Source organism: Erigeron canadensis, chromosome 2 (genome assembly GCF_010389155.1).
Source record: "Erigeron canadensis isolate Cc75 chromosome 2, C_canadensis_v1, whole genome shotgun sequence".
NCBI lineage: Eukaryota > Viridiplantae > Streptophyta > Magnoliopsida > Asterales > Asteraceae > Erigeron > Erigeron canadensis.
Genome location: NC_057762.1, coordinates 7753772 through 7777161, shown reverse-complemented (window position 1 = coordinate 7777161; position 23390 = coordinate 7753772). Strand labels below are relative to the sequence as shown.

At 35.6% G+C, this 23390-nt stretch overlaps 4 protein-coding genes across 4 annotated transcripts; 3 read left to right on the top strand and 1 right to left on the bottom strand.

The window, feature by feature from the left end:
• Positions 1–268: 268 nt before the first annotated feature.
• On the top strand, positions 269–7262 carry LOC122588934 (prohibitin-3, mitochondrial-like). Its single transcript, XM_043761154.1, has 2 exons — positions 269–1176; positions 6799–7262. The coding sequence occupies exon 1, from the start codon at positions 345–347 to the stop codon at positions 1170–1172; it is 828 nt and encodes a 275-aa protein (XP_043617089.1). The 5' UTR covers positions 269–344; the 3' UTR covers positions 1173–1176; positions 6799–7262.
• Positions 7263–8640: 1378 nt separating this feature from the next.
• Positions 8641–9670, top strand: LOC122588802 (cyclin-A1-3-like). The gene has a single exon (XM_043761009.1). It carries the CDS (start codon positions 8641–8643, stop codon positions 9496–9498), a length of 858 nt encoding a protein of 285 aa, XP_043616944.1. The 3' UTR covers positions 9499–9670.
• Positions 9671–9797: 127 nt separating this feature from the next.
• On the bottom strand, positions 9798–15502 carry LOC122588801 (trihelix transcription factor GT-4-like). The gene is made up of 5 exons (XM_043761008.1): positions 14855–15502; positions 14715–14753; positions 11501–11632; positions 10731–10955; positions 9798–10274 (listed from the first exon to the last, which is right to left on the bottom strand). Exons 1-5 carry the CDS (start codon positions 15432–15434, stop codon positions 10060–10062), a joined length of 1191 nt encoding a protein of 396 aa, XP_043616943.1. The 5' UTR covers positions 15435–15502; the 3' UTR covers positions 9798–10059.
• Positions 15503–18316: 2814 nt separating this feature from the next.
• On the top strand, positions 18317–19147 carry LOC122587636 (cyclin-A1-1-like). The gene has a single exon (XM_043759808.1). The coding sequence runs from the start codon at positions 18317–18319 to the stop codon at positions 19145–19147; it is 831 nt and encodes a 276-aa protein (XP_043615743.1).
• The last annotated feature ends 4243 nt before the right edge of the window (positions 19148–23390 follow it).

Genomic DNA, 23390 nt, shown 5'->3' with positions numbered 1-23390 from the left:
AAAATGAGTTTTTATTTCCTAGAAAACAAATAAAAATTTTGAAAACGTATTATAATTAGAAAACTAGAAAACATGTTAGAGATGTGAGAGGAGAATGAATGAAATGAAAAATGAAAAACAAAAAAAAGATATTTTTAAATTATCTATAAAAAAATAGAAAACATTGTTTTTGTTTTCTTAGAAAATAACTCATTGGTTTTCATGTTTTTTTGAAAAACAAAGATATAAAAAAAAAAAAAAAAGTCACCAAACGCCCCCTCCTTGTTTCAGTTTCTCACTTCTAAAACCCTTGTCTTCCCCAATTTCGTGATTCATTCCACACTCGTAAGTCTTAACAATAAAAAATGGCTGGTAACTTTCTAACAAATGTGGCACGCACCGCCGTACTCTTCGGCGCGTCAGCCACTTTCCTCAGCTCATCTCTTTACACGGTCGACGGCGGCCAACGCGCCGTTCTATTCGACCGTTTTCGCGGTGTTATCGACGAAACAGTAGGCGAAGGTACTCATTTCTTAATTCCAGTTCTTCAAAAGCCATTTATATTTGATATCCGTACTAGGCCCCACACATTTTCCTCAATTTCCGGTACTAAAGATCTTCAAATGGTTAATTTGACATTACGTGTGTTATCCCGCCCTGAAGTAAACAAACTGCCTAATATTTTCAAAACCCTAGGACTCGAATACGACGAGAAGGTTCTTCCGTCAATAGGTAACGAGGTTTTGAAAGCGGTTGTTGCTCAGTTTAATGCTGATCAGCTTTTAACCGAGCGGCCTATGGTTTCCGCGTTAGTTAGAGAGAGTTTGGTTCGTAGGGCTAAGGATTTTAATATCGTGCTTGATGACGTGGCGATCACGCATTTGTCGTATGGTGCTGAGTTTTCTAAGGCGGTTGAGCAGAAACAGGTGGCTCAACAGGAGGCTGAGAGGTCTAAGTTTGTTGTTGCGAAAGCGGAGCAGGAAAGGAGAGCGGCGATTATTAGGGCGGAAGGTGAGAGTGAGTCTGCTAAGTTGATTTCTGATGCGACTTCAGCTGCTGGAATGGGGTTGATTGAGCTTAGGAGGATTGAGGCGTCGAGGGAGATATCTTCGACTTTGGCTAGGAGTGGAAATGTTATGTATCTTCCAAATAGTGGGAGTCAGATGCTTCTTGGTCTTAATGCGTCTCGTTAAACTGGTAATATATACTTCTTTCTATTTATGCTTTATACGGTAATGATGTCTGTTACTAAATGTTAGTGTTTTGAAATAAACGATAAGCTGGTTTGTGGATTGATAGCGTATCATATGTTTGGATTATAGTTAAGGCTGCACTTGGAAATATAGTTTAGTAGTTACTCAATATTAGTAACTTGTGACTATGTTGAAAAGTGGTAATATAATATGTGGCACTTAACAGACTTCATATAAATGACATGGATCCTTTTAAAATTTGGTTGTCTCACCTCATGGGGTGTTCACTTTATTGAATTTCTTGTAGTTTTTAAATATAATAAAGATAAGCTTTCGATTGATATTCTTGATGCATCTTGACATGTGTTTTAAAGATACTATGTAGTACTTTGTTGTGTTGCCCTAATATGTTTTCCAAATGCTTATGTCCTGCTTGGTTGAGTGTTATGGATTAAAAAGAATGGGAGCAATGAATCCTTCCCTGGCAAATTGGGTGGAGTGAAAACTCTCGGTTTTTCTTCTCACATTTATCCAAGATGTATGTTTGTAATTTTTATTGTCTCAAAACATTTGTCTTGTAATGGAAATGTAGTATCCTTTATTACATTGTCATGCAACTTTTGCTCAATCATATATTTATCCATTTATTATTAGTTTTCTATTAAACATATATTTATAATATCGTTTTTTTCGTATCGTTTTCATTCTGAATGCTATATTGATTCGTATAAGCATAAAACTGACAGGTATATCCCAATTCATTTATCGAGTATGCAAGTAAAAATAGAAATATTTCTAAAATAAAATTGTGTCGACAATATTACAGCAAATGAAACTTAGAGAACCTAAACCAGAGCAGCTTACTGACAATGGAAGTATAGTAACTTAGTTGACATGCATAATGATTTTTGATGAAGTAGACAAGAATAGACCTCTTTGTTTGGATGCAGTATACTATCGTGTTTGTATGTAGATAAACGTATATGTGTTTATGAGGTTACAATAAATATGGTATGATAGAAGAACTACCCATTTATTGATTTACTTCTAATATATGATAATATGAAGATGTTCCAATGCGTTTCTATTATCTGTTCTCATCTGTTTAAATGTTTGATTGGGAGGATTGAGTGTAGTTGACGTTTGTTCAATGTGGTAAGATAAGAAATGCAGATTAGAGTTCCAACTTAATATGAAGTGATTAGAAATGTAGATGATATTGTATTTTATCTTAATTCTTACAAGTTGTAAATGACATCTATGCAACTCAAAAATAAGAAAAGGCTAAAGAGAAACAATTAGAAAAGAGAATTTTACATTTTTTGTCCTTGAAGTTGGCTGGATTTTCAGTTATTGCCCTTAAGTGAATTAATTACATAAAAAACCCTGAAGTTGGTCAATTTTTTCACTTTTCACTCAGTGACAAACAGCCGTCTATTAGGTCCGTTAAGTGAGGCGCATATTCGTCATTTCACCACGCTCCTTTCTTCTTCTTTTTCTAAACTCAAACACAAACCCAGATTTTGAAAATCACGGCGACCGGAAAACAAAATGTCAACTGAAAGACATACATCGAGCACACACACTCGAAACACAAATCTGAGATCGGAAACAAGGATTTTTGGATTCGGAATTGCTTGGATCGGAATCGGTTTTCGCTAAATTTGGTTGGATTCGAAGTGCTATTGCTTTATATTGTCTTTATTTTCGATTCAAACAAGTTTTTACGGCGAGTCAAGTTTTTCCGGCGAAGTCTAAACCAGATTTATTTTGGCTAGGGTTCGTGCGCGATTGATTTCTGAGTCGATTGCAACATGTTTCATGTTCTGATTCGAAGAAACATAAGATAAATCTAGATTTTAATTTTTGCAGCATGATTTTCAAATTTCCGGTCCCTGTGATTTCAGTTGACATTTCGTTTTCTGCAAAACCTGACGAATCTGAGTTTGTGTTTGAGTTTGGAAGAAGAAGATGAAGAAGGGATCATTATGAAATGACGAATCTACCCCTCACTTAACGGACCTAATAGACGGCTGTTAGTCACTGAGTAAAAAGTGAAAAATTGGACCAACTTCAGGGTTTTATTTGTAATTAATTCACTTAAGGGGAATAACTGAAAATCCTGCCAACTTGAGGGACCAAAAATGTAATTTTCTCATTAGAAAATAATCTTTGTTTTACATATTATTATTTTTGCTTCAGTTTCATTAGGACATTACATTACATGCATGGTACTGTTTGAGAAAAGTAGGAAGTTAGAAATTGTTGGGGTATTGTGTTATCTACGGCCCAGTTAAGGATGTTGAGTTAAGACATTAATTAGGCAGCAGACCTTAATTATTGAGCTAAGCAGGCCTGATCTTTTTTAGGCAGCCAGCCCCATTACATAGGCCCATTCCAGTTTTGGGATACTTGGGGAGCAAGTTTAGCAACCCTAGTTGTAGCCTATTTAATCTCTTATCTCTTGTACATGTAACTTGGGTTGTGGGATTCAATAAAGAAAAACCAGTTTCTCCCGTGGATTAGTTCACAAAGTTTAGTGTGAGATACCACGTTAAATCTCTGGTGTCCTTCCTTCTTGTTATTTTCTGGTTCTTGTGTTTGTGTGTGTGCAGTTTCATTCTTAACAAGTGGTATCAGAGCCATGGTTAACGGCTCCCAAGGTTCTGATTCACACAGATCACACAAATCCGTCACCCAGATTAGGGTTCTGGCTAAGACTAGCTGCCATCAACAAGAACAGCCACATCAGTCACCACAGCTACCGATTAGAGCTCGGGCAAAGCTGATTTAAGCAGTATTAGGTCTGCATTGGTCAGAATCAGGTTTGATTTATGCAGATTAAGGTCTGAATTGGGCAGTTTAGGGTTCCGGCGATAATGTTTTGGGCAGTTCAGGGTCTGACTTTGGCAGATCAGGTTTCAGTTGGGCGGATTAGGGCTTGATTTGGCAGATTGGGGTTTTTCACGGTCGGTGAATTAACGGGAGGAAGAGGAAGAGAATTGGTTACGGGGACAGCTGGGGTTGTTCCGGGAGTGTGTTTACAGCAGAAAACGAGAGAGACTCTGAGGGTGTTCAAGTCTGTTTTTGTGGGACTGTTTTGATCAGATATCTTCAAACGAAGTTTTATTTTTTCTTTTGTGCCTAGTATAAGAACAGAAAAGCAAGAGAATTTGTTTTTGAGGCAGAAGTCATTCCAACCAGAAGAGCAGAAGCGAATGGGAAAAATTCATCAAGCAGGAGGCTTTGAACCGGGTCACGCTTAGCTAGAAAAAAAAGGGGACGAAGCAGAAGGCTTCTGCAGAAGGCTCAACTCTTGTTCTTTTTATTTGGTTGGTGGTTGTTGAGAAAGAATTACTGGGTAGTGAAGATCAAATCAAATTTTGTCAACAGCACCCTGTTGATGTTGAGTTCTCTGCGGGCCTTGATTGCCTTGTTCATGATAAGGGAGACCGTTGTGTTCCATGAAAAATAGGCAGTAAGGATCCATTAAAGGATTTGTCTCGTTTAGCAAGGTGAAAGAAAACGTTAGAAGCAGGTGCTCGTTTTTGGTTCGATGAAGATACGTTGTTGAACCACCATAATCAGAAGAGGTGGGACATTTTAGGAATCAATGCCTGGAAAATCTCAAAGAACTGAACACTACAGAAGACTTCAACTCAGAAGAGATTGCAGAGTATAGAGTAGTGTGGATTCCCGTGTCGTAGATTTCAGTGCTTCATTTAATGCTACCCACAGCAGTGAAGCACTTCGGAATCTGAAAGTTGGGGATTTTGAAATCGTAAGACCGACGAACATGAATTTCTTGATGTATAGGGCATGGGTGACATAGATTTGAAGACTCCAGCCGGTTCATGGACTTTGAAAGTCCTAGTTACTCCAAGTCTGGACAGTTTGATTATGCCGGACAGTTGGATGAACATGGCATGAGGTAAGTTCGGGAACGAGCAGTGGAGAGTTATCAAGTGAATTCTAGTCATGGCTCGAGCTAAGAAACGGGGTTCACGTATATGGTCAATTTACCGTCTGAGGGAGTGACCATCCCAATTCAGAAGAAAAACAAAATCCAGTTCACAGAATCTCGTGGCAGAAGAAGGTTTGCTTTGCAGATGGCAAACCCAGAGCTACAGGTCAGATTGAGGTTGAACGTGCTAGGAAAGGTTCAGAGAAACTAGTCAGGGATTTTTTGACAGTTGGAGCATGGGTGTTGTACTTCAGTCAAAGCTTCAAGACAGTGAGTTCAAGTGAACCAGTATTCCAGTTAAAGTTTCTCAAAGTTTCTCCAGTTTATTATCTGCTTTAAAGGAGAGTGTTTGTTCTCACGATTTCTCAGGATTTGGCACTTCGTTTCGGTGGGAGCCGGTAGAGACAAAGAACGAGTTAGGTGCCAAGACAACCATGACTGATGGGTTGAAGCTCGGTGGAAGCTTTGACGGGCCTTCGGGTTTATCTGATGAGAAGGTCGGGGGTAACTAGGGCGCATTGAAGAACATGAGGAGTTCTAATTACAGATGTAAAAAAGAGATCGACGATGGTGCAGTTTGAGGTCCGAAGACAGCAAGTGGGAGATCGTTGGGGTATTGTGTTATCTACGGCCCAGTTAAGGCTGCTTGAGTTAAGACATTAATTAGGCAGCAGACCTTAATTATTGATAAGCTAAGCAGGCCTGAGGCAGCCAACCCCATTACATAGGCCCGTTCTAGTTTTAGGAAACTTGGGGAGCAAGTTTAGCAACTCTAGTTGTAGCCTATATAATCTCTTATCTCTTGTACATGTAATTTGGGTTGTGGGATTCAATAAAGAAAAACCAGTTTCCCCTGTGGATTAATTCACAAAGTTTAGTGTGAGATACCACGTTAAATCTCTCGTGTCCTTCCTTCTTGTTATTTTATGGTTCTTGTGTTTGTGTGTGTGTGCAGTTTATTCCTAACAGAAATAAGTATATTTCAGCTCTCTTTGTGTAAATATGACTTTGGAATTTACATGCATGGTACCCACACGGCTTTTTAGATTGTGTATATGATATGTTCAGCAGGTAATACATTATCAGGACCAAGTGACGGGACACGATTTAGAAGTGTTAAGCTAGGGTTTTGATAAATAAGAAATGCATGGTTATATCAATGACATTATGGTATATATGAAGATTTTACAATAGAATGGTATAGTCCTGAGATTTAGGAATCTGAAAAATATGTATAGTTTATTTTATTTATCTGATGAGTTATCATCTTCCAGGCTGTCAGGCCATTATTTATGCTATTGATGAGGTTTAAACACTTAATATCACTCAGGTGAAGTGGGCTTTACTGATGAACCAAAATCCCAAATATTGTACCAAAAATCAATCTTTCAAATGGATTTATGTAGTCAGAACTAAACATTTCTATTCTTAGAAGTTTACATCAACTCAAAGTCGTCGAGGAATTGAGTCCCAGTTGGGACAAGGATGTAGGTGTAGTTTCTGGAGTGTGAGTTTGCCCTTTTATAAATATCAAATTTTTTGATCATAGTATTTAAAATTGATTCATTAAATTGGTTTTTTATTCGTATCATGGGGTTGATTGAATCTTATGGTTTTATCAAACATGTTCTCAGTTATCCTGCCTCTTGTATTTGCTCACAGGAATTTGTTGATTGAAGCGGAGTGGATTAATGCTTAAAATTCAGATTTCGTCTTGAACCCATCTCTTGCGCATCCTATACCGATCGTTTATGGTGGTTTAATTAGAACTTGAAACTTTGAAAATATTTTTATCCTTTTTGTTGTGGTTACAAGAGAATATGGAGCTGGTGTTGCTGGTGATTTGGAATTGTAGGTGGAGTATGACAGTTACTCTGAATTATGATTTACTTTGTGTTTTTTCTTTGCATTGCTAGTTTCATGTGATGAGAGGATGTTTCACTGCTTGAGCAGAATTCACAATAAATCTGTATACTAAATTTCGTTACTCATGTGATCGTGTTATGTGGTGCCTACCATCCTGTGAGAAGAGTTACAAGACCGTGACCATTTGCTACTTGTCAAATGTTTGTCCTATTTTACTTGAGTGCAATTTGATTAATCTACGGTTAATATTGGAAGGTCTTAATATCTGCTTATATATTCTTGTCAATACTTTTGGATGATTCACACTTTTGTGTTTGCGATGAAGTTGTGTCTGCTTTGTTGCTACATTGTGTTTGCTCTTGTTTGTTGTTAGTATCAAAGTTGCTTTTCGTATGCTGAAAGATGTATTTAAAAGCTATCAAGTATGATCCGTTGTTAACGAATACTAGACAAATATGGGTTGTATGCTTTTTAGGTCTCATCACCAAAATTTATCTGCTCATGTGGCCTCTGAAGTCTGAACCGCTTTTAACTCCATTTTTTTTTCTCCATTTCGGTATTGGGGTATGTACTTTGAGTTTTGCGGCGTAATTCTCTTCTACTAAAATTGGACATATCCAAATAATCAAATAAACTTCTCAAATTTCTATAGTCCCCATGGTACGAAAAACTGATCCTTTCATCTAACATTGCAAAAGAAAAGGGTAAGTGGATGAGAACTTATGGTATCATGTACCGTCTTGATAATCGGAGCTCACATTGCCTAGAAGTCGAGCCCAGTGATTAACTATTCTCACACATAAATCACAGGTTATAATTTCTTTACTTGTCTTTGACAAAGAAACATCATCAATCGTGCATTGACATTATTATGTACTATTTTTGATTCATGAGGCAATAAGGTTTTAATGAAGGTATAACATTTTGAATTGGATATTTAAGGGGAGATTCGAAAAAGGTTATAAGAAATTTTATAACAATTACAAATAATGATGTAAGCAAAATTTTTTTTTTTTATTTAATAGATTAGAGATCCCGTGTTAGTTTTAAGACAACATCGGGATGCTTGGAGTCCAAGTAATAATCTGAAAACTGGTTTTACATGTATTTTACGTGGACTCTAATTAGGAAATTTAATTAGGAAAATGATTGATATGCCTAAATAATAGGCTTAAGGATATGCCTAAAAATGTAAGGTTGACATGTAGCATGATTGAAGGTGTAGATTAAGAAAGTCAATAAGTGGTATCTAAGTATCATGTATTAGACATGTTTTTAGGCCTATTTTTAGACATATATATCATTACCCACTTAATTATGGTAACTAGCTAAGAGTTCCCTTTCTCTTTATAAAAAGAGGCGGAGGAGCCATCCAATTGAAAAGCAATTAATACAATAACAAAAAAGGTCGATCATTGGTAATTAAATATTATCCTTTCTCGAATATCTTCTTTCGGTTTCTTTTCTAAATCGCAAGGGTTTTTCATTGTAGATTTCTCATCTAATTCGGATCGATAAACATAAATTGTGAGGGGTTAAGTTTACGTTCGAATTAATTCTGTTTGTTCTTATTATCAATCCACTGCTGATAATATGTATACTAAATATCACAATATTGCAAGAGGGATCAATAAGGAGATGGGGAGTATCGATCATGATAAGCTTTTTGAAACCATGGCTTGTGAAATTTATCATCATCTTAGAGAGTCCGAGGAAGACATGACTCGGAGGATGCGTGCAGTCGTTATAGACTGGCTTGTTGAAGTTTCTGAATATTATAGGCTGGTGCCCGAAACATTGTATCTGACTATTAACTACATAGACCGATACCTTTCTTGTACTCCCATTGATCCTCGAAGACTGCAGTTGCTTGGTGTAACTTGCATGATGATCGCCTCAAAGTATGAGGAGATACGTGCACCGAAGGTGGATGATTTCTGCTACATAACTGATAACACGTACTCCCACGATGAGGTATTGCAAATGGAATCCTCTGTTCTTGATTTCCTAAAGTTTGAGATGACTGCTCCTACCGCAAGATGTTTCTTAAGGCTATTTTTGGTTCCTAATGCTCAAATGGATATATATAATATGGGCATTCGTCCAATGCAATTACTGTATTTGGCAAGCTACATATCTGACTTGTCTCTTCTCAGGTATAGGATGCTACATTATGCGCCTTCTCTCATTGCTGCATCGGCAATTTTCTTAGCAAGATTTTTATTTATGCCATCACGTAAACCATGGAATTTAATATTGAGGAATTATACTCCGTACCAACCATCAGATTTACAAGAATGTGTCAAGGCCTTGCACGAGCTTGTTTGTAAATGCCCGCATTTTAAGTTGCAAACAATCAGAGAAAAGTACAGTCGACATAGCTACAAACGTGTAGCAAAGATCACCTGTCCTGCATCGATACCATTGGAGAATTTCAAAGACATTACCAGCCGTCGTAATGACAGATCGAAGAAATCCGCAACTATGAATAAATGATTAGAGCCTGTTATTTTATACTGTATCATTCTACTTACAATTATACCAAATGTAGCGAATGAATAATTAGAGCCTGTTACTTATGGATGTATATTTTTCTTCTAGTTTTATATTTTATGTACACAACTATGTTTCTTTCATGTTTGGGTAATACTGTTTTTTTTTGTTTTTTAATTTTTATTTTTATTTTTTATCTTTATTTATATTATATTTTATGTACAAAACTGCATGACAATGTAATAAAGGATTAGTAGGGTTATAAAGCGGGTCAAATACCTATGTTGACAAAGAACATGATCTTCCTCGTTAACATCTTTTTTAATATGTAGGGTTAAATAACAACTCCACATTCGTCATTGCCAATCAATTGCGAAGATCTTATGCTAACAAAAGTTACTCCTAAATCTGTAGTTCTGTACAACACAAAATACATGTCAAAAAGTTCCTAGAGATCCAGGGCTTCAAGCTACACTGAATGATAGAAAAGGAAGCCATCTTCGGTTGTCTACTTAACTTTATTTCTCAATGTAACCCCAAAAAATAGATGGCAACAAATGATTTCTAGTCCTTTATGAGTCTCAGACCTTGATAAACGGCACCGAGACGTAAATCATCCACATTGTTAACACTTCGATACCCATTTATCTCTCTTAAGCCTGACAACCCGCGACGAATCAGAAACTCGTGTAAATCCTCCTCTGTATAAAAGGTTTTGTCTTCAGTACGAACTGCTGTACGTCCGGATTCATCGTAGTGGCAGATCTTTATAGAGACTCCTGCATGGAAGAATACATAAGGTAAGGGTGCGATGACATACGATGATAGAGGTTTCAACTGAGTGGGTTGCTAACAGGTTTTTGTTAATAAGAGTGGTTTTAAGTGGTCAGGCCGGCTCACACAAGACACTTTGTTATCCAAAATATTAAAATTTTCTGTCTATGATTGTCACATATGATGGCAAATATAATCTCATGTCACCAATAATCTAACTTCATAATAAAATGATCCAGGGCTTTGTGCATTACAAATAACATTGGTGCCACTCCCTATTTGACCCATTATAACACTTGACCAGTTTCCATGTAAGATGAAATTTTTTCAAGTCTTCTTTAGAGATTTAAAAAGATAAAAGAGAAGATTACCAACACGAATCGACCAATTTACAAGTAAACGGTTGCAATTGCCACATCCACATGAGATACGTTAGCTATATATACACATTGTAAGGGTACCTTCATCTAGGTGAAGATTGTAAGTCCCCACAGGCATGCTCCGGTCTAGTGCATGGATGATACTCTCTTCATCTTCCAACCAAAATGCCCGTTTTGATCTTAAGCCAAAAGCAGATTTTATTGCCTCTTTTATTGCTTTTGCTGATCCATCAACACCAATCCTTCTTGTGTACTCTCCATATTTCACAGTTATTATCCTCCCATAAGACGACTGACCTTCAGCACCTGCAAAATTGCTCAGGAAAGATGCTAAAAAGCTGAGGGTGGATCTATTTAGCAATCCATGAAAACTCAGCCCCTTGTTTCTAATACAAGGAACTTAGTAGAGGTCACAAAATGGGCCCTTTACACATGAAATCTACATGGTTCATAGCTATCTGCTCATGAAGGTTGGTTGTGTTGGGTCAATAAGATTTAGTTTAGACCTTTGTCAACACAAGTTGAGTTAACCCACCTACACTTTTTTATCTTTTGGTCACACTAAACCATGTCATAATAATATACTCTAGTTAAAAAAGTAATCCTTTCCGTTGCTCCATAAAAACGAACACTACGTGTCTAGATATACCCTGGATGAAATAAATTTTAAACGTTTCAAAAATTTCATGCCGTTTCATATTTGGACTTTTTTTCCCCCTCAAACCATTGGCACCCAAGTATAACCACGCTTGAACATCTTCCATATAAATAGACCACAACCACGCTTTCTAGAGCATATATTTATGATTCAAGAACTATCATTTGTATCAGATGGAAGATAAAGTATATACCATTTCCAGGGTTTTCTCTCCAGTTCCAAGGGGGGACACCATGTGCAGCAACTGCTTCATCTGTAGTGATGACAAGAGGATCACCACCATTATCCAAAGGCGTTTCAAGATTCACTGTTGACTGGTCATTATCTGAACACCAAATAGTATAATTTATAAAAAATTGATCATGAGGAAGAAGTATGAAACAGCCATATGTTATTTATCACTTTGCAAGCATCAACTGTCAAAAACAGAGGCAAATGATATAGCTAAATGTGAGACATCCTATGAAAAAAAGGGATACTAGGGCACAATATCATAACACTAAACACTATAAAGTAACATGTTGCAGCATTATGGTTCTTTAACAGTGCTATAAATCTAAATACTGTTATTTGATACTTGCCATGTGATATACAAATAAAGATACAACTGAATATACTAACTAGTCACTACTATTTTGCTATAGCAATAAATGCTAAAACGATAAGCTGTATAAACTTTTGATCAATCGATGCTAATTGCTAAAGCATAAGTCTGTGGGTGTACACTGTACAATTCGAAAACCCAAATGAACCTCATAATAGACTTGCCCACTTTGCTTGCAGGCTCACTTCTTTGTCCACGGAGACCACTCATGGCACAATGGTGAATAAAAAACAACTATTATACTGGTCAAACGGACATTTATAAGTCTGCAAATATCAGAATGGATCTAACTTCAGTATTGTGGCACAGTAGTAACTTAAGTTGAAAAATAAGTAGGTATACTAAAATATTATAACGAATGTAGTAAAACGAACAATGTATTGCCTCATCAAAATATGGATGACTCAACTTGTGACTAATCTAACTATTAAATATGAACAAGTCAATTAACATTACATATATCAAAAAAGATTCAGCAGATATTCCTATTGCACCAAATGGTTCATTGTAATAACAAATCCACCATGAAGATGGAATGATGGATCACTTGAAGATGGAAATGATCAATTGTCGACAAACCAGATGATGGCTTATCTTCATAATGAAAAGAAAAAAATATGATGATACCTTATTTACATCCTCAGGTACAAAAATCTAAAGTTCTCAAGCTTAAGGGACCTTCTGAATTATACTCAGAAAGACAAAGATGTCAGACTTCATGTCAGGATTCAGGAAGACAAAGTCTAAGACTTAAAAGACCTTCTAAATTATACTCATGAGGTTCCCACCTCTGACATGGAAATAGATTGTTCCAAGATTACTTTTGTTCCAGGAGTGCAGCGATTGTTCCTAAGATGAGAGTATCGATTTTTCAGAATCTGGTAGTATTGCCAAAGAATATGCGAGCTTGAGAGCTACAATCAAGGCGCACAGAAGTGAAGGAAAAGATATCAGATGACAAAGGAAATGCAGTATCATGTTGAGAAGGTACGCATGGATCTAATCCGTGCGATTAATGTGTCATGAGGATGAAATGGCTAGTATCAGGAGAAACAGCTGCAAAAGGAAAAAGATACAGTAATGAGTGAACAAAGTAGATTTCTCACCACCGAAGAAACTTCACCTTTTAAGTCGTCAGGAAAAGATACGCAGAATGAAAATGTTACAGAAGAGAGTGAACAGCATAAAAGGCCAAAACACTATTTGAGTAGGTGTGTGTGTGGCTTCCATAGTTCCATCTCTTCAAAAAATTATCAAAAACTTTAATTAGTATACTCAGTCTAAGGTTGATCGCTTCTACTACTCTTTCCTGTACTTTGCAGATTGGAACCTCAATGATCGTGTTCACTTTCTCACACAGAATTATACCAATGGAAAAAAAGGTAAAATGGTAACAAGCACCAAAGAATGATAGGAGGAAAGAGACCCAATACACTATAGATCAAAAAGCAAAAAGACATAACAAATGTATTTAAAATGAAAGGAAGGTCACAAGTACTACATTTAGGTGAACGTCCAAGTACTACAGTTTAATGAGCATCTGTGGGTCCATACTTAAATTTATAACCAGAATTTACATTTGTAACCCAATTTGACCCATTTGCATATGTTGCTGGTGTTAATGGTACGTGAGACCATTTTGGGTCGACATGAATTTTGGATTGGATTTTTGGCCTTAAGCAGCTACGTACCTTCTTTATAGGTTACTCCACTTTATGCAAGCAAGTCCAGTTTTATGTTTCTAAGTACACTTTGTAATGCTTAATCTACTTGGTGACAATCCATGGCAGTAATAAATTCTGTACAATTTGGGTATTAATACTCAAACGAACCGAAGACTTAAAATACACCGATACAGAGGACATATAATGTATGCGAAAATCAGAATAGCAATCCTATAACTTAACAGAGTCCATGCATAATGACTCAGTATTGATGAACTAACAACCGGGGCTTACAATGACGATAACCGGGCTTAAAAACATGCCTGTTGGTCTCCGAATACACTCTGCTCATTGGCTTAAAATGTAAACAAAAATACTTAAGTTGAGTCGGTGAGTCCTCATTTTCAATGCCCTCGGTATCAGCTAAGGCTGATAACTATCTTGTTTTACTTACATTAGTAAAGTATTTGTGTTCATGATTTCACCCTAGAATGATATAAAGTAACCTTATTTCACTTCCTATTTGTAACCATCTTTCGGCATTAGAGTGACGTCCATGGGTCAGTTATATTCTTCCAAAACCCATTTTGGATTTTATATCTAGCAAATGTGCTAAGACTGTTTCAAGCTTGAATGCCCAATACTTACTTCAACTAGCATAACAATAACTGGGGTCAATACTTAAAAGACTTCACAATCACTATCTGAATTTTATTTTTAATGATTATATTATCCCAAACAATGCCTGTATTTTATATTCTTCCAAAACCCATTTTGGATTTTATATCTAGCAAGCACAACCCTAGGAGTTATCTAATAATATATTAAACATACATATGCCGTAAATTACAATTCAGCTTGTTAAAAACCCTAATCTAAACAAACAGTCCTTAATGCCTCGTTCCATAGCCATAGACAATAAATAAGTCACCAAAAAGACATGAATATATAAGGTGTTAAATCGAAGCAAAGGTTTCAACTTGACACTAAATTTTTTTAGTTAAATCGAAACAAGTGCCTTTTCTTAGTCAAGAAAAGATAAATAGTATTATTAATTTCCATTTCTTGGCAATAAACCCACACATAACCCATAATTCTAATTTCATAAGTAAAAGTTTATTCAAATAACATCAATGTACCTTCCATAGGTCCAAACGGCATACCGGCATCCTCTAGCCCTGCAAACAAGTCAATGAACTACAACTTTACACATTTTCTCAAAGAATAACAAAAAAAGGGCCCACAAAAACAATAAGAATAAAAAAAAAAAAGAATCAACCTTTATCCGAAAACTGAATAAACGAATCGAGCTTAGAACAACTAGGAGGAGACGATACACCACTACCGCCGCCCTTACTATAACTACTAGCACAATTACTTGTAACTCTATTTCTAAGCAAATCATCCAAATCTTGATAATACAACATTTTATTATTATTATTATTATTAGTATTACCACCAAATTCATACTTGACTTTCTTATAATCCTTCAACAAATTCCTCCATTTGTCCGTACACATAGCGGGTGATCTATCAAAACCCTTATCTTTCATTTTAGCAGAAATCTGTTGCCATAAATGTTTGTTCGATTTTGAGGCGTTAAAAAGGCGATCAATTTCACGTCTGAGACTTATTAATATCCGGGTTTCTTCTTGTATCCAAGTTTCAGCTCGTTTTTTAGGTCCTCCTCTTAGATTTTGTTGATGTTGATCGGATGACCGACCACTACTGTTGTTATTGTTGTTGGTTTCAGACATAATTAACATTTGTTGTTGTTGTTGTTTGAGTAACATGTTTGTGTTGTTGGGTGGTTGGTAGAAATCGATTTGGGGTTGTGATTCTTCGGAAGATAGATACATTTGATGATTTGTAAGTAAAGATTTTTGGATAAGAGTTGGTGAAGGAAAAAGGAAAGAATGAATTTTTGACTGTACGTTTGTTTGAGTTTGAGAGACCACAAATTTGGCCTTTCTATTTTATTTTTTTTTTACTTTTTAACCGTTATCACCTCAGTTTTCCGAAAAATTATTTTGAAACGGATATATTTAGCGGATATTTTGTCATACTAGTTTTAAGAAAAAATATTCATGAAAGTGGTAAAACCGAGTATAAACCATTTTTAACCCGCTACATTCAAACTCAATTTATTCGTGATTTATTGAATTATTGGTCTTACATTAATAATATAACATGATACTAACATAATCTGGATCAGTGGTAATATCCTGACCTATTCGATCTTCATCTCATGTAAAGACCGGAGGTCTTTTTCTACCATTTAGGTATAACCTAGAAGCAATCTTTATAACTTGGTAGATGTAAGGTCTGCTTACATTTTAAAAATTTTAACCTCCACATACACCGTCAAAGTATTGCACCTCAAACACACAAAAAACGACATTAAACAGTTTTTTCTTTCTTTCATTACATTAAAAATACAATATTGATGCACATTTAAACACTTTTGATATTAATCACCACACTAAAATCTCATACTAAACACTCTTTTAAGCTACACAAAAAGAAATATTTTAACACATATACAACGGAGGTTTGAAATGGTTAAAGTTATTGTTTCTGGTTTATACACAATACTTTGATCAAGTGATTAAAACCATTGTCTCTGGAAACAAAGGTTAAGAGTTCGATCATAATGCTCTGGAAGGCTGGAGGTCCTTTTTTACCTTTGGTAGAAGTGTAGAACCTTGAATCAGTCTCTCTACTTTTGGTAGGAGTAAGACTGTCTACATCTCTACCTCCCTCGTACACTATCGAAGATAGTATTAGAACCCAAAACCCGTATAAAACGACATTGAGAGTTATTTTACACTAAAGGTTTCAAAGTAGTAGTTATCATGTTGATGCAATTGTAACACCCTAAAGAAACATTCAGTTTGAGACAGACAAGATTATGTTCAAACACTTAACAATTTGCTTATAAAAAGATGATAATACATCTAATCTCTAACAAAAGTTAAACCTTCTTAGAAAATAATAAAATCTTAAAGTAATAAGTTTTGACCGTTAGATGATTTTCACCTTGATGATCTAACTATTCATTAAACTTGGTGATGTCATATTTGATGAAATGAAATGTTTTAGCCCTTTTATAAATTTACTTTGTCAATTTCCTTTTTTTAACATCTCATCTACCAATAAACTAAGATAGAATTGAAATGTTCTTGAAACGATACGTGACGTAATCTTTGATCGACATGTGTATTTTTAATTAATTGATTTTATTAAATTAGTCTTTTCAATTGTATATAAATTCAAATTTCTTATTAGACTTAGATATAAATTTTAACTCTTGGCTTATTAATACAAAAGATATTATAACCTTATTTGATTAATCTCTTTCTCACTAATAATTTTTTTTCTTTCTCAATTCTTCAACTCATATTACTTATATTACGTATGATAAGTTATTAACATGAGGATTTCAAAATTTTGAGTTTACGATCTGAAATCACAAGACTATTTGTCGTCATCTACTATGCTTACAAGTTTCGATTTTGATGTTATTTTAAAAATTTAAGATAAATTCAAAACTCTAACTAAACATATTTTATGTTTATTATTACTGTTTATTATAATTTAGCTTCAATTCGATCATCTATTTACTTTAACTTGAATTTATTTCATACTCACGGATCATGTATGAGGCATATTCGAATTTATTTATGATACAATTTATATAGCTACCGTACATCGTATAGGTATTAGGACTAGTTAATACTGTATAAAATTATCATTGTCAAAAATATAATTAACTAATGATACCACTTATCGACATACCAAAGTGGTTAATTTTTTGATTTTTTTCACCAACATATATCTTATTTTGAAGTTAAAAGAGAGCTTATCACTAAGTGATTTATTATATAATTTAATACTTAAGTCTATGTATTAAAATGTTGATTTTTATAAAATATATGAAGTTAAAATAATAGTTTTTTTAGACATGAATAACTTGATACTACATTTTAACTATTAAGCTTTGGTGACTTGGTGATATAACTAAAATTTTCTAGTGACTATATATATGCACAAATTTTTTGATAGTTTAATAACAAAATAGAAACTTGTGACTCGCCAATAAGTATTAAAACAACTTTTTTTAAAATATGTATTAAATTAAAAATAATAAAATGGATATAGGATTACCAATGACATAACCAAAATTAGTATATACCCCTTGTAGTTTTAACTAGGTAACATTGTAGACGTATTTTTTTATATGCTTGTAGTCCAAGTTATATATTCCAAAAACGAATTTTATATGTATCTATGTAAAAAATCGAATTAGGAAATAGAATTATATATGGTAAGTACGGGGTTCCTCCCTCTCCTATATAAAAAGACTAGCTAGGAGAATAAATCATGATACATTGAAAAGCAAACAATTGTCATTCGTAAATATAAATCTCTTATTCAGTTATTCCTCTCGATCGAATATCTTTCATTCGATTTATTTTTTAAAAGCAGCAAGCAAGAGTTTTTCGGTTACTTGTTTCATTCTATATAGCAGCCTTAAAAGCGTGGGTGGGTTTATATATTATTCGAATTTATATTTAGGCAGGTAGGTGTCATTAGTTCGTCAAGGATTAATCGATCGATAGTACTTATGGAGATGGGGACTACTACTAATGACGATAAGTTTATTGTTGATTTAAAGGACCGTCCAACTCCTATGGCCATGGCCAGTGAAATTCACAAACAGATTTTTGAAGCCATATATATGGCTTGTGACATCTATCACAATTTTAGAGAGTCCGAGGAAGACAAAAGGCCTGCTGTTGATTTCATGGAGATGGTCCAGGAAGACATCACTCGGTGCATGCGTGCAATCCTAATGGACTGGCTTGTTGAGGTTGCTATTGAATATAAGCTCCTGCCTGAAACTTTGTTTTTAGCTGTCAACTACATTGACCGATACCTTTCGGTTATTCCCATTGACAGGGAAAGATTGCAGTTGCTTGGTGTTACTTGTATGATGATTGATGCAAAGTATGAGGAGATATCTGCACCGCATGTGGAAGATTTCTGCTACATAACCGATAACACGTACTCCCAAAATGAGGTATTGCAAATGGAATTCTCTGTTCTGCATTATTTGAAGTTTGAGATGACTGCTCCTACGGTAAGATGTTTCTTAATGCTATTGCTTCCTTTTGCGCAATTGGATAATTTGGCCCATCATCAACCGAAATTACAGTTTTTGGCATCGTACATATGTGAGTTGACTCTTATCGAGTATAATATGCTACGTTATCCTCCTTCCCTCATTGCTTCATCGGCTATCTTCTTAGCAAGATTTCTACTTACCCAAGAACCATGGAATTTGACGTTGATGTATTATACCCGGTACCAGCCATCCGATTTACAAGAATGTGTCGAGGCCCTGCGTGTTCTTGTTTTTGAAAGCTCGGCTTCTAGTTTAAAAGCAATTAGCGAAAAGTACAGTCAAGATAAGTACAAGTGTGTAGCAGAGATCACCTGTCCCGCATCGATACCATTGGAGAATTTCGACAACATTCGCAGCGGACAGATAGATCCCACAAGTAGCTAGATGCATGTTCTTAATCATGCTTGTTTTATATTTTATGTACACAATTATGTAACTTTCAAGTTTGGGTTCTAATATATATATTTTGTTGAGAAGTGACTCCTCAAGATGTTAAGGGAAAGAAATTTAGTGACAGGGTGTTTTATTATTCTTCCTATTGTTTGATGATTATTCAATGCATATTCATTGATAAATATGTTGGGACTTGCACACACTTATCTTTTTTAATCACCTTTTGATATGCTTTAGAATGTTTATCTTCATTCGTTTATCTAAGGGCATAATTTATTTTATTAGATGTAAATCTATTAACTTTTAGGTATTTAGTTGTCTGTTTTTGTTTTTCTTTTTGAACAATATCTTGGTTGAAGGATGCATTTGTGTTGTGGGATATCTTTGGATTTCCATTGGATTTGACTAAGGTGTGTGAAATGTTTTTTCTGGGTTGTCCCTTTACATCTTTTTAACATTAATTTATTCCATCGTAAGCATAGAATTGTCCAATTCTAGTTGATGGCAGAAGAAAGAGGGATTTGAGGTTGATGTTGTGGGTTTTAATACTGCTATAAAAGAAGCTAGAGAAAGATCTAGGAATGCCTATAATAAGGTTTTAAGGAATGATCAAGGAAACTATGAGACACATCAAGAGAGAATAGTGAGTTGCGTGTTAGACAATGTGGGATCAGAAATCAATTCATCACTTCCCTAAGATACAAAGTCGAGACTAAAAGCCCACAGCATCAAGAATCAAGAAACAAGGCCCAAGGTCCATAATTAGAGTCGGTTGGTTTAGACCTAAGTTTCCATATATAGTTTTCAATTCTTGTATAAATATAGATATCATGTAAGTCGATTAGAATCAATAAAAAGAAAAACAAAAAAGTTCAATTCCATTCGTTAACATGGTATCAGAGCCATGATTAATTCTGGCATCATCATCTACTTTTTAGTTTCACCATACAAATCATCAAAATCATCATCGTCAGTATTAAGCCACCATGGGCGATAAACCCGGCGGCTCTGACTCAGAATCAGTCTTACAGTTAACTAATCTTTTACAAAACAATTCAAATCATCAACCACAAATTCCAAAACTTTCCGATAATCTTACAATTAATTTGAAGTTAAATAGTCAAAACTATGCTTTGTGGACTCGAATGATTCGAGTCGTTCGAGTCGCCATAGGCGGAAAATCAAAGAATCTTTAAAATCACTTAACAGACGTACCTCCTGAGAAGACAACATCAGAAAAATATGAAGTTTGGGAGCAAGAGGACCTTATTGTGTTCTCTTGGCTCATACAAAATATCGAACCGAACCTTGCCGGAAATCTGACCGAGTTTTCCACCTCCAAGCAACTATGGGATGCCTTGGTCACTACGTATAGTAGTGGTAAAGATAAATTGCAAGCTTTTAACCTCCATGTCAAAGCCAATGAAATCAAACAAACTGATAAAGCATTAGAAGACTTTTGGATTTCGCTTCAAGGAGTTTGGGGTGAGATAGATCGTGTAGATCCAAACCCGATGAAGTGTGCCGATGATATCAAAAAGTATGCAGAGATTCGTTCTGAACAGAAACTATTCCAATTTTTAAATGGGTTAGATCGGAAGTTCGAGTCTATCAAAAGAGAGATTCTTCGAACCGATCCCTTACCGGCGGTCGAAGCAGCTTACGCCACCGTTCGAAAAGAAGCCGCTCACCAGAATATTCTGGGAGCAACTCACTCCGCCGGAGAATCGTCCAGTATTGCCGCCGGATTAATGGTCAAAGAAGAAAATGGATTCGGGTTCGCCACCAAAAGGTTTAATCGGGTTCATGACAATCAAAAACCCGTGGTTCAAGATGACAAATCGAATCTTACTTGTGATGAATGTGGTATGAAAAGACATACCAAAGAACAGTGTTTCCGATTAGTCGGTTATCCGGCATGGTGGTATGAAAACAATAAAGGCCGTCGATATAACCCATCAGAAAAAGGGAAACCCTCTACCGCTCGAACTAGCCCCACAAAAGAAAGCAGCAGTATTGATGGCCGGAAAAAGGAGAAGGGTTTCGGTGGGGTAGCGGCGGCCGAAGTTGAAGATGGGGGAAGTTTTTCGGTGATGAATGGTAAGAAGAGAAAGTGTGTTTTTTGGCCAAAGCAATACCAGACACACACACATATAAATTCGGTTTCAAGAGTGATAAAACAACAAAAAAAATCTTTTTCCATTACCTATAATAATAATAAGTGTATAGAAAGCCCTAGTGGGTCATGTGTTGGGCTCGGGTATTATATTGGGCCAGGGAGTATAACTAGGCCAAAGTCATTAGCAAAGGGGATCGTGGCCCGATCTGATCACTCTAAATCGAATGGGTCATGGATTTTCGATTGTGGTGCTACCGATACTATGACTTATGATATATCAGATTTTTCTGTTTTTTCGAAACCTAGGAAAACTCATATTGAAGCTGCTAATAAGGGAAAAATGGATGTTATGAATGGAGGATCTGTTATGATTTCTCCAAACATAAATTTAACTAATTGTCTTTATGTTCCATCTTTGTCTCACAAACTTTTGTCCATAAGTCATGTGACAAAGGAACTTAATTGCTCAGTTCTCATGCATCCAACGTTTTGTTTGTTACAGGATATCAGGACGGGACGGATCATTGGGCGTGGTACTGAGAGAGGAGGACTGTATTATGTTGATGAAGTTACTCAAGGTGGCAGTGTCATGCTTGCTCATGGGACTAGTGAAAGAGAAGCATGGTTATGGCATAGAAGATTGGGGCATCCGTCAGTTAGTTATTTACATGTTTTGTTTCCGAAACTTTTTCCTTTGAATAAAAAGATTGATTGTGAAACTTGCATTTTAGCAAAAAGTCATAGGCAAACTTTTAAACCTCGTAATACTAGAGTTGAATTTCCTTTTTCATTAGTTCATTCAGATGTGTGGGGGCCTGCACCAATTGTTGGAGGTAATAATTTCAAGTATTTTGTGATTTTTGTTGATGATTGCACCAGAATGACATGGATTTATTTTTTGAAAAATAAAGATGAAGTTTATGATAGATTCATTGTTTTCTATAACATGGTTCAAACTCAATTTCAAAAATCTATCAAAATAATAAGAACAGATAATGGTGGAGAATATGTGAATTCAAAACTGGACCAGTTGTTTCAAACCAAAGGAATAATTCATCAAACTACTTGTCCTCATACCCCCGAACAAAATGGTGTAGCTGAAAGGAAAAATAGGATACTTTTAGAGATGACTAGGGCAATTATTATTGAGTCCTTAGTTCCAAAGAGTTTTGGCCCGAAGCCTTAGCTACTGCTACCTACTTGACAAACCGTCTTCCTACAAAGATCCTCGATATGAAAACCCCTTTGAAAGTCCTCTCTGAGTTTCATAAGCTTCCATCGGTTCTTACTTTGCACACTAGAGTATTTGGATGTACAGTATTTGTTCATATTCCAAAATCCTTTCGTGATAAACTCGAACCATGTGCTGAAAAATGTGTTTTTGTGGGATATGGGATCACTTAAAAAGGGTATAGGTGTTACAATCCTAAAACTCGTCGTATGTTTACTACGATGAATTGTGATTTTTTGGAAACCAAGTATTACTATTCTCAAGAATTCAGTGGTCAGGGGGAGGAACAAAGTGACACACTGAGTTGGCTTCAATATTCATCAGAAGTTCATATCACTAATCTATCAGAAGTCCAGACTACAGATAAAGATTTACAGTCCTTCTCTCAAAGTGAAAACCCAAGTCCAGACCTGATATCCGAGGTAAGTGTTTCTGAACCAGTTAATGATATGAATGTTCCAGTGAATGACACACTGCAGGAAAATGTTAATCCAGAAGTAACTCTTGAAAGTGCTCCAGAGGTCACTCTTGAAAGTGCTCCAGAAAGATATGTTCTCCCACCAAGATCTACCAGAGGAATACCTGCAAAGCGATATTCTCCAGAAAAGAGTTCTCGATCTACTAAGTATCCAGTAGACAACATTGCTAATATTGCAGAAGGTGTTTTCTCCAAAGAAGCAAAGGCATTTGCAGCGAAATTATATTCAGAAGAGATACCTTCAGGAGTAGAGCATGCTTTGCAATTAAAAAATTGGAAGGATGCTATGGATAGTGAAATGGAGGCTCTTGTGAAGAATGATACATGGGAGAAGTGTATTCTTCCAATAGGAAAGAATCCGGTAGGGTGCAGGTGGATATATACCATCAAATATAAACCAAATGGA